The 15,184-nt window shown below is 32.6% G+C and overlaps 1 protein-coding gene and 1 long non-coding RNA gene across 2 annotated transcripts; one reads left to right on the top strand and one right to left on the bottom strand.

The window, feature by feature from the left end:
- The first annotated feature begins 464 nt into the window (after positions 1–464).
- On the top strand, positions 465–2,288 carry LOC125370057. Its single transcript, XR_007215736.1, has 2 exons — positions 465–601; positions 2,081–2,288. It is a non-coding gene; the product is annotated as an uncharacterized LOC125370057 (long non-coding RNA).
- A 3,376-nt stretch (positions 2,289–5,664) lies between these two features.
- Positions 5,665–8,837, bottom strand: LOC8262013 (receptor-like protein kinase FERONIA). Its single transcript, XM_002534283.4, has one exon. The coding sequence runs from the start codon at positions 8,716–8,718 to the stop codon at positions 6,022–6,024; it is 2,697 nt and encodes an 898-aa protein (XP_002534329.3). The 5' UTR covers positions 8,719–8,837; the 3' UTR covers positions 5,665–6,021.
- Between the last annotated feature and the right edge of the window lie 6,347 nt (positions 8,838–15,184).

The following is a 15,184-nucleotide window of genomic DNA, read 5'->3' as shown; positions in this document are numbered from 1 at the left end:
GTTGTTGTAGCTAAGTTTTTTTTTTTCTTTGGGGGGGGGGGGGGGGGGGTGCTAACTTTATATTTTAGCAATTTTGGAGAATTGCACAAAGACCCCTGGTGCATATCTCCCTCCTCCCTCTTCTCTTCCCCCTATTGCACACCTCCCTCCTCCCTCTCTTCTTCTCCCTGCTGCACACCTCTCCTCCACCCCTCTCCACCATTCCCAGCCACCATCTTTGCCAACCAGCCACCAAGCTTCCCACCCTCTTCTTTTCCTCGCCGGCGTCGTTCCTCCCTCCTTCCTCTCACCGGTTTTTTTGCTGCAGTAAGGAGGAGAAGGCATCTTTTTTGCTGCCACCACCAGAACAACCACTTGCTGCCGTCTTTTTGCCTATTTGATGCTGGATTTGGGATCCACACCCTCCAAAGCCTATAGGCAGCTCCTCCTCGCTGTTGATCAGCCGTTTTCCAGCTCCTCTAAGCCTTTCCGGAGCTGAAACTTTCCAGCCTCAATCTGATGGCTTCCGACGAGTTTCCAGCAGAATCGTCTGCATATTTGGACTCCTGCAACTCAAGCTTTGTGTGGACCCTTCCAGATTCGAAATCTGACACTATTGGTGGTATCGGCTTTCGGACTCTAGTGTTTCCCGGATGCGCATAAGCTCGGGTTTCAGCTTGATATAATTTTATCTAGACTTTAAAAATTATTTCAAAATTATTAGAACATAATTGGTATATAAGTTGTTTGTTAAATTATTTAATTAATTAGTCGCCCGATTTTAGAATTATTGCTGATTAATTAAAGAAGGAGTTAGTATTCTGCCATGTACATTGAGGCTGTGATTAATTGAATTAAATGTGAGGAGAAATATTTGTGTGATGTATCGTGAATAATATTATTTTGCTGGACTGTTAATTTTTATATTGTGAATTGGATTTTATTGCAGAGTCGGGAAAATAATGCAGTTTTAATGGCCTGACTTCCGTTAAATAAATATAAAATATTTGGAGTATTTCTAGCAGATTCTGGACCTGTTATATGGGGGTAAACGTCCATATTTTAGGGGAGATTCTGCCGAATTTTCGGGAGAATTTTCGAGCAGGAATTTCTTAGGTAGTTTAATCTAAGAGTCTAGGCCTAGAAAAAATAAAGAATATCTTATTAATTGAGTTATTTTCTTGAATAGATAATCCGTCCGTCCAGCCAGCTCCACCCGAGGCGTAGGAGCAAACTGCGGAACGCGGTAGAACTATGAGTTAAAATCATATAATTAACTGTTTTTATGTTATGTCTAAATTAAATGCAATGTTAATTGATTAATAATTATTATGATCATTATTAGTATTATTATTAGTAATTTTATTTGATTAATGATTATTACGATTATTATTAGCATCATTATTATTAATTTTATTTTTTGTTATTATCGATATCATTATTATTATTATTATTATTATTTTTGGTATCATATTTATTATTATTTTATTATTATTATCATTACACATAATTTTCATGTTTGCTATACTCGAGGCTATTCAACTTTAATTCTTAATATGTTATTAAATAATTATGTTTACTTGTGATTTATGCTATTTATAATTATTATCGATGTAATGATTGTAAGTTCGGAATAAGGCGATAGTAGAACATGCCGCCTGATGAAATGCATTAGGATCGCGTGCGAAGAATTTTTTTAGGATTTACCCTGGTCGAGTACAACTCTCTGGGTTATGAGAATGTGATCGCCGAAGGGAAGGTCCCTGGTCGAATGTTGCTCTCTAGTTGCCGACTTTATTGAAAATTAAGTGATCAGACTAGATTTAAGGACCCTGGTCGAACTTTGTTCTCTAGGCGCCAGTCTTATTAGAATAAGAAAGCCAAATAGCTAATAGGATTGGAGTTTAGAATTCTGTTGAGGTACTCGTCCCATACACATTTAAATTATATTTTTTTAAATCATAAAATGACACACGTTTTAATATGATAAAATATTTTATTCTGATTAAATAAATATTTTATTAAGATGGTTGGATTTATTTTTAAATATATGATTTTAACTCACTTCCGATACTGACAGTCTCAATTCTAAATTTTTCAGGTGATAGCTAGGTTCTCCGCCGACATCTTTTGCAGCCCGACTTCCTTTCTCCCTTTGGGTTTATTGTAATTAAATCTTACTTTTGTGTTTTAAATTATTTGAAACTCTAGACTCTATGCAGTAGCGTACTTGGTATTTTATATTTAAATTTAGTCTGTAAAAAAATTATGGGATATTTGCTAGTAATCCAGCTGGAGGATTAATTTAATTATGTGTAGAATGTGAGTGAAATATTGGATTATTTTAATAGTATATAATTATGTATGCATTTAATTGGATTTTTGGCTATCAGGTTTGTTACGGGTTTCGGTGGCCTTAAGTCTACCCATTCTCTAGCACCGGTCATGAGCTTACAAATTGGGTCGTGACAAAAAAAAATGAAAAAGCATGCATAAAATGGGTTTAAAGTAAGGAATTGAGAAAAAATGGTGAGGTAGAGGTAAGGTTATGAGGAGAGAAATGAAAATCAATATGATTAGAAGAATATATATATTTCTTGATAACAAGGTGTAGGAGATGAATGATTAATTACAGACTTCTATAAAGAGAATGGAAAAATGTGTTCATGAAAAGTAACATCTCTGAAAATGAAACATGAATACGTGTCAAGATCATAGAGCTTATAGCCCTTAATACCAACTGATAACTAATGAAAATACACTACCCCTAGCATCAGAGTTAGTTATATGTGTTAGCAAATTGGTTGTAAAATATAGCCAACTAAATGACTTAAGATGATTATAGGAAGGGATTTTGGTATGAAGTAATTCAAAAGGAGACTTGTGAGAAAGCAAAATGGAAGGTGTTCTATTGATAAGATATGTAGCAGTAAGAATGCATCCTCCTAGAATTTAATTAGCAAGTTAGAATGAAAAAGCCAAGCTCTTCCTTCATTTAACACATGTCGATGCTTTCTCTGCATAGTGCCATTCTTTTATGGAGCATAAGCACAAGTCATCCGGTATATGATGTTATTTGTCTGAAAGAATATAAGAAGACTAAACTCAGTTTTTTGATTTGTTCGAATGGTTTTGAAAGTAGTCTAAAATTGATTTTGAACAAACTAAGGAAATATTGAACCCAATTTGCAGTTCAAATTTGTGTTTGATTAAAAAGGTCCAAGTTGCTTTAGAAAATTCATCCATAATGGTAAGAAAGGAATGGTTTTTATTAACATTTAGTTAGGAATAAGGTCCCTATGTATCCATGTGAACAAGCTCAAACAAGTGTGACATATGATCAATTGACTATAGAAAAGACAGTCTTTTATGTTTGGCTTTGAAATAAAAGGTACAAGGTAATAAAGACTGAAATATTACATTGAATCATAGGTCTACGACTACGAAATTTAATAACATCAATACACCATAGTCTATTATGCTAGGTTTCTAAAGACACAACATTACATAGTGTACGGATGAATTTTAAACATTCAAAAAAGAAAAAGAATGTTGTTGTTGAAAATGATAGTCCTTGATTCAACTTAGCTAGTCCAATCGTCATCCATGATGAAATGAATGTAGCAGTATTTAAAAAGAAAAATGAGATAAATGTCCCTAGAAGAGATTAATTTGCTTGCAGATACAAGATTGATAATGAAGGAGGGAATACAAAGCACATTGTTTAAAGTTATGGAAGGAGAAAGAATGATTGTACTAATATGAGTAACTTTGGCTTTCATTTCATTTCGAAGTTGAACATGGCAATTAGTAACAATAGAATATGTATGAAAGAAAGAAAGAGAACAAGAAATGTGATATGTTGCTCTTACATCTAAGATCCATGAATCATTTTTGCAACTATTATTAAGCAAGCAATTAGACATTTGATCATTAGAAGAATATAGAACTAACCATTGGACACCTACAACATTAGACATATGAACTATAGGAGTTCCCGTGGATTGAGCCAAATTAGCAGTAGAAATAAGACTGAGAAGTTTTTTCACTTGCTCTTGAGTGAGATTAAGTTGAGACTCATAATTAGTTGTAATATTAGCAAGGATCTTTTGATTTTCTTTGTGACTGAGTGAGCAAGGATCTTTGATTTTCTTCTTGTATCGCTATGTTATAAGCTTGATCAATAAAAGGAAATGGCTTCATAATGATGATATGAGATCTTACAGCTTGATATGCCATATTGAGCCCATTAAGGAACTTGAATACATCATCCTTTTATTATTGATTAATGAAAGTCTGAAAGCGTTGCTAATTACAAGTTCCATACGAGCAATAAGATACATGCCTAAAGCTTCTTAACTCTTCTCACACACCATTAAGCTTTAAGAAGTATGCATCCATAGATTTGGTTCCTTAAGTTATAGAACACAATATCTGTTGCAAGATAGATCCTTGACTCATATAGCTATGAAAAATGCTTGCTCAACTTATCCCAAATTTATTTGGCTTCATACATATAGAAAATAGTTGAAGCAATAGAAGGTAAGATGGACCTCAAGAGCTAAGCAATTAAAAAATTGTTACAACATTTCCAAGCTTGAAACATTGGATCTTAAGGTGAGGGTATATTGATAATCACATCTAAAAAGCCTTGCTTGTTCTTGATTGAAATAGCAAGAAGGAAAGATCGCCTCCAAGAGAAATAAATTGTGACTATTAATTCAGGTGCCACAATTACAGATTCATGATTCTCTATATAATGCAAGAAATAAGGTGAAGAAGCATCCTCTAAAGATTAATTAAAGTCCTTGACAATGTAGGTGAACTAATAGTAGAATCTAATATTGAAGTTTAAGAAAAACTTTGAGAGTATGAAAAAATAATTGAAAGATGATGAGAAACAGAAGCAATGAAGCTCTAGATCTTCCTAAAGCTCTGATACCATAAGATATAAAAATAAAGAAAGCTCTGCTACCATAAGATATAAAAACAAAGAAAATTTGTTGAAATGATTCTCATGTGTTATTTGATTAACTAATATATATCTATATATACACTGAGCTACAATAACTCCTACTCTAGCTCAGCAGAAAGGGAAGAAATCTCATTTGCTACATATTAACTAATTTGACTTTCTCTAACTAATTACGACTAAGTGCTAGAATCTTATGCATCTGCTGCACGTTCTTCTACGTTGCACCTCCCTCCTTGATACTCAAAGTCAAATTAATATTAAGCCTTCATCCCATTGACCGGCCTCACTTGTAAGCATCATCAGTTGATGTGTATGCTTATATATACCTATAACTATAATCAGCTAAAGAGAAATTCTTACGTAGATCCATATACCACAATTAATAGAAAAATGATATATACATATAAATATTTTATATTTTAGTATTAGATAATTGATATATATTTTATTATTTAAAACTAATAAATATATATATTTAAAAAATTAATAAATGTATTAATCATTTATTGATTTGATGTATAAATATAGATATATATTAGGCGAAATAAGAAATTTTTAAAATTTAATTAGTTCTTAGCATAATACAAATTTAATTGTGAAATATTTACTATTCGACAACCTTAAGAATTTTATAATGTAATACAAAAAGTAAAATATAATTAGAGTTTATAATTTATGTTTAATGTAAAAAATTGTAACATATTACGATATTAATTAAAAATTCAAATTCTTGTTATAAATAACTGAAGTGGAGGACTATTAATAAATAAATAATGTTACACAAGAATCTTTATTTATCTAAATTCTTATCCACTCGGTATCATCTATAATAACTATATTAAACTGTCACCTAATATTTTGAGGGTAAGAAACAATACTATATTCCACCTAGGTGGGTACAAAGACTTCGCTTAGTAAATTTCAGGATAGGAAAGTGGTATTTTTGGAATATCTGGGACTTGAAGCATTTCAAATGCTAAACAAGCAGGTAGTGGACAGTAGTCACACAATTACAAAATGAATCATACAACATATGCAATTTCATTCACTCTATCAATCTGCCCTAGTTAAACCTTAGCAGAGTTGGAGGTCTTGGAGAAGCCATGATTATGCATTGTGCTACTGGATTCAACACTAGTTAAACTCACCCGACTAACATCTGTGTATAGATCTTTTAAGCCACTTGAGTTACTTACATCCAAACCAACTATGTTGGTGTATCGAGAAGCACGGAATGATACAAGTGGATACATATATTGATCACCACCTGGATTCATTTTCTTCTCAGAATCTGCAACTTCTTGTAGTTCCAGTGCAAATGCAAGCTTCTCCATTACATCATGCATAGATGGCCTTTTAGTCCCTTTATCACGAACACAACTCTCTGCAATCTCTACAAATTTATTAAAGCAATCAGGAGATATATTTCCCATTAGATATGGATCAATTATTTGATGAATGGTTCCATTTTCGATACATTTTCTTGCCCAACAGGCTAGATTCTTCTCTTCCTCCTCCAACTTTTGGTTCAGTGGTTTTCGAGCGCACAGCACTTCTAACAACATCACACCAAATGAGTATACATCAGATTTTTCCGTCAATTGATGTCGTCGTGCGTATTCAGGATCCAAATAACCCCATGTACCCTTTACTATGGTGCTAACAGCAGTGTCATTTACACCAATTTTAGACAATCCAAAATCTGAAACTTTAGCAACCCAATTTCCGTCTAACAAGATATTGGTGGTCTTTATGTCTCGGTGGATGATTGTATGCGTTACACCAGCATGTAGGTAGTGCAATCCACGTGCCGCGCCAACGCATATCTCAAGCCTTTTCTTCCATGGAAGTGGAGCGTTGTTAGTTCCGTACAGATGCTGCCGAAGAGTTCCATTGATCATGTAGTCATAGACTAGGAGCATTTCTCCTTCTTCGTGACAATATCCAACCAGAGATACAAGATGCACATGGCGGAGCTGAGATAGCATCTCAATCTCTGTTTTGAATTCTTGAACACCTTGTCTGGACTCTGGATTCAAGCGCTTGATTGCAACGACCATGGCTCCATCGTCCATTTCTCCCTTGTAAACTTTGCCAAAGCCACCTTCTCCGATGATCAAGCTCTCATGAAAGTTATCTGTTGCAACTTTAATCTCGAGCAGTGAAAAGTGGCGGCACAGTTTTTCTGGTAGTGAAGAAGCTTTAGTCCTTGTTGACTGGCCTTTGGAAGAGTTCTTCCCCCAACAACAGCTTAATGATTGGTAATAAGAACCATGGCGATGGTCCTTCCTCTTTCTTAATCGCCAAATCACCATGAAAGCCAACAAAGAAAGTATTATTAGCAGACCAATCACACTCCCAGTCACTGCAATGAGCAGTGTTTTCTTCAGGTGAGACTTATTGGTTCTTTGTGATGGTTGAACCGGTGCGATTGCGGGTGGTGAAGGGACAGCCACTAGAGGGTTGGGTCCGCCAAGGTTGCCATCGGAGTCATTTAACTTGAAAATTTCCATACCATTCAAGAAAGAATCCAGATAAACACTAGACGCATTAGGCCTCAAAGTTATGAAAAGCTTATAATCGTCAGCAGCAGTCCCTCTTTTGTTCCCAGCTTTTAATATGTAGTCGTTGTATATGGGAGTTCGGTTAGCACCACTTGATTCAAGAACGTCAAAACCCAATTCAGCAGTCTGATTGTCTATAAAGATGTTGAAACGCCTCTCATTGACTTTAATCATTAAGACAAATTCACAGAAGTGGAGCCTTACAAGATACCTAAATCCTTGATCGACAGGCACAATCCAAGTTAAATTGGTGGTGCCGCTATCCATTTGCCGAGCGGACAAGTATACATCATCAGGTGCTGTGTAGTTCGGAATTCTTGAATAATTAAGAGACAAAGATGGCTCATTGTTTATAAGACTATCACAATAAATATAAGGAGAGTCACTTTCCCATACTCTGTACATACCAGTGTCAGCTCTTGACGAGAGAGTGTTGCCTCCAACATTCAATCTATACATCTTCTCTAAAACGGTATCATTTGTGATAGAAAACTTCTCCCTTTCACCAATGAAACTGAGGCCTAATCCGTCTTTTGGCGTATAGTAAAGATTGGATGGCATAGACAAAATCTCTATCCCGTTGATGAAAGCATACGAATCAATTGAGTTGCTAATTGGGACAGGAGAGAAAGTTAAACTCAGTTGCTGGTCATCTTTAACATTCAGGCAAAATTCTTTAAGGAAAGACTTGATTTTCCGAGCTTCAGCATAAAGGGAAGCACTGAAATTCCTGAGTAAAGTAAAAGGCCCTACTTTGACATCAAAGAAATCCCGAAATCTTTCAAAACCACCTTGCTCGTATGAAGCAGAATAGAAGTAGAGTCTAATCAGTTTCTGGCCGGCGGTGACTGGAAAAGTGTACATGAACTGGGATTCAGAGATGCGAGCAGTCATGTAAGGAACATAGTTAACATCGCTGCCTTGGCTAGAGGCTGTAGCAGCTACTGATTTGCCATTAGATGTCTCCACCGGACCAGATTTGGAGTTGAAATCACCAGTCCAGTTGCGGCCATCAGGTGAGAGAGTGATACCTGAGGAGCCACAGTTGGAAAGGATGGAATCACTGGGGATGTAAGAAACAGTAATCTTGACGTGATGCAGTAGGAGAAAGAAGAAAAAGGAGAAGGCAGGTTGTAGAACCGAGTTTGAGAGAATATTCATGGTTCTGCGAAAAACAGCTGAGTGCCTGTTACTATGCATACAGATGGAGTGACTTTTCTCAGGCGGATATATATTGATTAAGAAACAAAAGTTCTTTCCCAGGTAGAAATGGAATGTTGATTTTCCCGAGTATAGATATGTGTTTCTCTAATATTCTTCACATTCTTACTTAACCTTACTATATACATCACATCCACTGAAAAGTAATATACATCTATAAATATTTTATATTTTGATATTTAATAGAAGAATGATATATATTTATAAGTGTCTTATATTTTGATATTTAATAATTAATATATATTTTATTATTTAAAACTAATAAATATATATTTTATTTTAAAAAAATTAATAAATATGTATTAATAATTTATCGGTTTGATTTATAAGTAGGAACATACGCCAAACCTATATAAAACTTTTTCCTTAAAGATTTTACTTTAAATAAAATTATCTTTTATTAAATCTTTTGTGTTTGAATAATTAATTTTGAGATTTAAAATTTTTTAATTTAATTTTTTTTTATTCTGACTTTTAATTAAATAGTCAAGTATGTATATGAAAGATAAATTTATAATTTTGTAGGAAAGTTATTTTAAAAATTTCACGCAGCACGTGTATTTTTTCGGTAAATTTTAGGATGTCTTAAGGTATTTTAGTATAATTCCGTAATTAGCTATTTATCATTAGATTATATAAAACTAATCTTGGTTATTAATTTTTTTATAAAATTTGATTTTTTTATTAATCTATAATTAGTAATACAAATTACCTTTTTCTTTTATATTCTAGAAATTGAAATAGGTATAGGATTTTTTTATTTTATTATCTTTTTTTTCTAAAAATCATCAATCATATATTTCATTATCAGTAGTTAAATTAAAGGTCTTAGCTTGTTCAATCATTTAACTAGAACTTCTTTTATATTTAAGTATCCTATTAGTTTCTTTTCTCCTTTGTTGATTTAAAGCAATATATATCTGTTTTAGAATACAATTGAGATTGTTAAGAAATATACATGATTATTAAAAAATATACATATTTTATTTAAATCTTAGGTTTAGATTGATTTAAAAAGTTTAATATCTTTTTCAGATAAGTTTAATATATATTATGTATAAGCTAATTTCATAGTTTTTAGATTATTATATTTTGTTATATATTTTTTTAAATTAATTTTTTTTGCCGCTCGTTTTATATTAGATTAAATTTTTTAAAATCATATTATTTGTTGTAATTAAATATTGTATGAATTATGAATATTTAGGTTTTAACTTGCTTAAAATTGTAATTCAATCAATTAATTGTTTATTTAGCAACATAGGTAGTTGAATGCTACAATATAGTTAAAGTTTGTTAGAGTATTGGTTATTACAATGAATTATTGGTTATTAGACATGATCTACTATTATGCTTCTCATACTATTAGTTAAATTCATAGTTCTCATTTTGTTAGTTTTAATCTGAATAATAGTTGGTTATTACATGCAACCTACTATTTTTTTTATATAAAATGTAACTAATTTAATAAATTTTTAATTAAACTATGTAATTCATTTCCATAATTTTATAAAATTACAAATTTATATTTACCGTAGAGAATAAATTATATAATAAAAAAAGAAATAATATAAATGATATTATGTTTACATAATAATATCTTTTTGTAAATTTTTACTAACTTGTGTAAATTTCTTGTAATATCCGGAATTTTTATATATTTAATAATGAGTTTTTATTTAAAATTAATTTAATTTAATTTTTACTTGGTCTAGTTGGAATAATTTAAATGCAAATTTTTGAATTTTAATATTAGACTAATAAATGAGTCATTCTTTCTATATCCTATTAGTTTGAATTTTTAAGAAATTAATTAAGTAAATTATTTGAGAAATAATTATATTTTGGTTATTCAAATTTTTCCCCAAATGCATATTTATATAAATAAAATTATATATTAAAAAGTTATGGAGAAATTGTAAAGGGTGTTTTTTTTTTATAAAAGGAATTTAGGAAAAATTTGTATTTTAATTAGTTAGTGGTATTAAATTTTAAGTTGGAAATTTATTATTTACATTAATTTTGTGTTGGGACTAAATTGGAAATTTATTTTGGAATAAGGATTAAAAGTATAATTTTATTTTTATGGGGGTTTAATGGGAATTTGTATGTTTGATATTTTTATAAATATTTATGTCGGCAGGGGTATTTAGGTAATTATGTATTTTTCATAATTCTGATTTGGCCCCAATTAATAAGCTAGGGGCTTAACTGAAAGGCTAAAAGAAAGTTTAGGGGTTAAATTAGAATTCTGCTGGATGAAATTGTAAGTAATTAAGAAAGTTGAGGGACCAAATTGTAATAAAAAAAAGTTCAGGGGTCAAATGTCGGTATTGAAAGGAAAGGAATCGGGGAAGAAGGAAAAGGAGAGAGAGAGGTGTCGGGGACAGAGAGTATCGCGCGGGGATGTGGAGATCTGCGTTGCGGGCGTCCCAGAGCTGGCTGGTGCTTTGAGGTCGTTGATCTTTGTGGCGATCGACTCCTCTCGGCCTTGGCTTTATTTTGGCGGCGGCAGTGTCGACAATGGTGGCCAGAGGAGGGAGTTTCGGCGAAGTAGGTGGCAGCCGCATTGTTTCAGCTTTTCCGGCGAGCTCTGGCAAGCTATGGATGATCGGAGGACATATCCCGACTCTCCTCAGCTCAAGCTTCGAAATGGCACCGGTTTCGTGGCGATCGGGCTCCGTTTGCGAATCGACGGCCGCGATCGTCTGCAAATCTCTCCGGATGATCGGGTGTCGGATCGGAAAATCAGAAGCGAAGATCGTCATCAGCGCGTCATTGTGAGTCCGATGGTGTGTTCGGATCGTCGATCGAACTCCGACGGCCGGAGGCGAGTCGATTGTGCGATCAAGCGTTTTGGTAATTTTCTCTGGCCCGTAATTTTGGAAATTCTTTGATTTAATTTGTTTCTATTGGTTTATGTTGAGTATTTGATGATATTTGTGAGTAAAAAATAATTGTTTGTCAGTTTTTCTGCCTCGTGTTTTGTGCTGTGTAGCAGAGTCGGGAAAATAGTGAAGTTTGGGGACCCGACTGCTATTGTTTGGATTGTTGGATATTTGAAGTGTTTTTCTGGCAGGTCTTGGACCCGTTTTACGGGAGGTAAATGTTCGTGTTGTAGGGGGGTTCTGCCGAATTTTCGGTAGAATTTACCCGAGTCGAGATTCTTAAACAATCAATCCTAAGAATCTAGACCTATGGTCAATTGTAATTGTTCAGCGTTTTGATAAATTGTTTTCCATGATTAGATGATCTGTCTGTTCGGCTCGCTTCAACTGAGGCACCGGAGCAGAGCTAGGAGGTCGCCAAATCTATGAGTTAAAGTCACTTAATCGTTGCACTATTGCTAAGCCTGAATTTAATATGCTATTTTAAAAGTTTATACTTAATATGATTATTAGTATCACAACGTAAATAATTTTATTTGGTTATTAATTATTGAAAATAATATAAATATTATTATTAGTAATGTTATAATAATATAAACATTATTATTTTTTCTAACGAATTGCACGTTGCTCTACCCTAAATCTATAATCTTTACTTTGATATGTGTTGAATGATTTCATTAGACAATGATATTTATTAAATGTGATAATTGTGATTTGGAAAATGTGGCTTTGTAGAACAATGTCGTCTGATGGGTTACATCAGGACCGCGTGCGCACCGGTAATGATCATGGACAGGTAATAAAATTATGATGAGTTTTGCCCTGGTCGAGCATGGCTCTATGGGCTGATTTAAGTAAATTGCCGGAGGTAAGGTCCTTAGTCGAGGGATGCTCTCTAGGCGCCGGTTTGGTTGGGATCAAGTGTTCAGGTCGGAGGTAAGGTCCCTAGTCGAGCGATGCTCTCTAGGCGCCAGCTTGGTTGGAATCAAGTGTTCAGGTTGGAGGTAAGGACCCTGGTCGAGCTTTGCTCTTTGGGCGCCAGACCTGTTGGATTAAGAGAGCCGAAAGGCTACTAGAATTTGGGATTAGGGTTATACTGAGCCACTCGTCCCGTAAAAGTAAAAATATATTTTTATTTTTTTATTTATTTATTATGGCATTGATTATAATATGAATTGTATTTACATGCATGGTTTGATATACTGATTTGAATAATTAATATTTTATGTGAGAACTGCAATAGTCTCCAGATTATTTGATTTTAACTTACTCTCGAGACTGACAGTCTCAATTTACTTTTTTTTCAAATTCGTGACTGTTTGTCATCCCGCGACTCTTATTCAGTAACCCGACTCCTTCATCATCGGGTGATGTATTTGACTTGGTATGTAAATTGGTAAATTCTTAGATTCTCGGCAGTAGTAATAGTAGATGTATCAGTTGTAAATTTTATGAGTTTCGGGTCTCGCCTAATTCTTCGGGCAGACCGATTTAATTGTGAGAAATTTAATGTTACTATAAATTGTCGCATTAATAATAGTAAAATTTGAGATGAGATTTGTTTGAGTTAGTGAGTATCAGGCTTAATACGGAATTCGGTGACCTTACGCCTACCCATTCCCTAGTGCTGGTCACAGGCCCACGGATGGGGTCGTGACAGCTTATCTTCAAATAGACTTTTAAACTTAACATTATATAGTATATTCTAAATATATAATAAGTATCTACTACCTTTTTTAAATCAATAAAATCATAAAATTAGTTTTGAAATAATGTGTGATTCATATATAAATTGTACACCACTTTTAAATTGACAATTATACTAATATAAATATAAAAAATAAAACAATAATAGATTATAAAAAAGTGTCAAATAAAATATAAAAGAATTTAAAGCAGATAATAAAAAGTATATTATGAATATATAAAAGTAGACAATAAGTATATATTTTTAAAATCTAAAAAGATTTATTTAAAAATAGATATATTTGATCTATATATATATATATATAGTAAAATATTTGTATATTGATTATAATATTAATATAAATATAAAAAAGTATAAATCAATAGTAGATTAAAAAAAAATTCAAACAAAATATAAAATAAATTTTAAATGAAACAGTAAAAAGTATATAATGAGTATATAACTAGTATAATTTAGATATATCATATTCTAATTGTTATTGATTTTTTCCATTCCAATTTTAAAATCATGTTTTATTTTCTTTTCATTTACAAACATAGACATGATCCTTTTTCTTCACCACAATAGACAATGGGAAGAAAATATCATATACATAAATTTTGATATAAAGAGAGGACATTAGTTTTTCGAACTTCGTGAAAATAATATAAGAACAAATCAAAATCAACATGGATTAAACAAAGACTTTGTTATTGCCATCAGGTTTTTGTTTTTCTTAAGAACTTAACATCTATGTTCTTCTTTAATAAGGAATCATCAATATTCTTCTTACAATCAAAATTTCCATCATTTTTAACAAATTTTTTATTTTATTTTGCCTCTTCTTTTTCAATGTCTGAATCTAATTGAAAAAAGATCTCTTGCATGAACAAGTTAATCACAAAATTTCAAGCAATAGCCAATAGTTTCAAATAGGGCTGGCAATTTGTATCGTATTGTATCTAATCGTGTCGTTTGAGAGACGTGTATTATCAGCACCCATTTTCTAGAATTAAAATCAGGAGAATTATAAAGACTCTATGGTGAAAGTTATTGTCTTTCTCGAGCCTCAAAAAATTGAAAATGGGTGAATTCAAGTTAGGGTTGAGGATAATCGAATCAATTTGGACTCAATTAGCATGAACAATTAAGTTTAAGAGGTGAAACGATAGGTTTTTACAAGTTTGGGGACGAAATTGACTAAATTTTTAGAACTTTTCATATACAGAGCCAATCGGCTTATCATAGAGCCAATTGGCTCTGTGCAGGGATGACCAACTCTACACAATGTCGATTGGCTGGATTTTAAAATTGAACGTTGTTTTATATGTGTTTTTGATTTAAAACGCTAAAATTAATAAATATAAGTTTTTAAAAAGTATTTATGATAATTATTGAGATTTGAAATATATATTTAATGATAATTATTTAAATTATAAGGATTTTAAATTGATTTGTTGGATATTAATCTTAAAAGGTCTATACCTACTAAAATCTTACGGAAATTGAAAAGAATCAAACCCTACCAAAACAAAATCCTACCCACAAACAAAAGAAAATCAAATCCTAGTATTAGGGAAAGAAAACCAAACTCTAGCCAAACCATATCTCAGCCACATAAAAAAATATATCAAATTTATACACAAATTTAAAAAACTAAATCGATAATAGTAGGGGAGACGACGAGTGAGATAATGACAGCGGCGATTGAGGCTGCAACAACTGTGGACAATAATGACGGCGGCGATTGAGGATGCAACAACTGTGGATAATAATGATGGTGGCGGCTGAGGCTGCATGATGAAGATGAAGAATTGGGTCGTATGAGCGAAGTGATGATGGTGGCAACAAGTTGTTTCTTTGATTT

This window comes from Ricinus communis, chromosome 5, assembly GCF_019578655.1.
Source record: "Ricinus communis isolate WT05 ecotype wild-type chromosome 5, ASM1957865v1, whole genome shotgun sequence".
Lineage (NCBI taxonomy): Eukaryota > Viridiplantae > Streptophyta > Magnoliopsida > Malpighiales > Euphorbiaceae > Ricinus > Ricinus communis.
The sequence above is the reverse complement of the archived record's forward strand: the minus strand, read 5'-3'. Positions and strand labels throughout refer to the sequence as shown.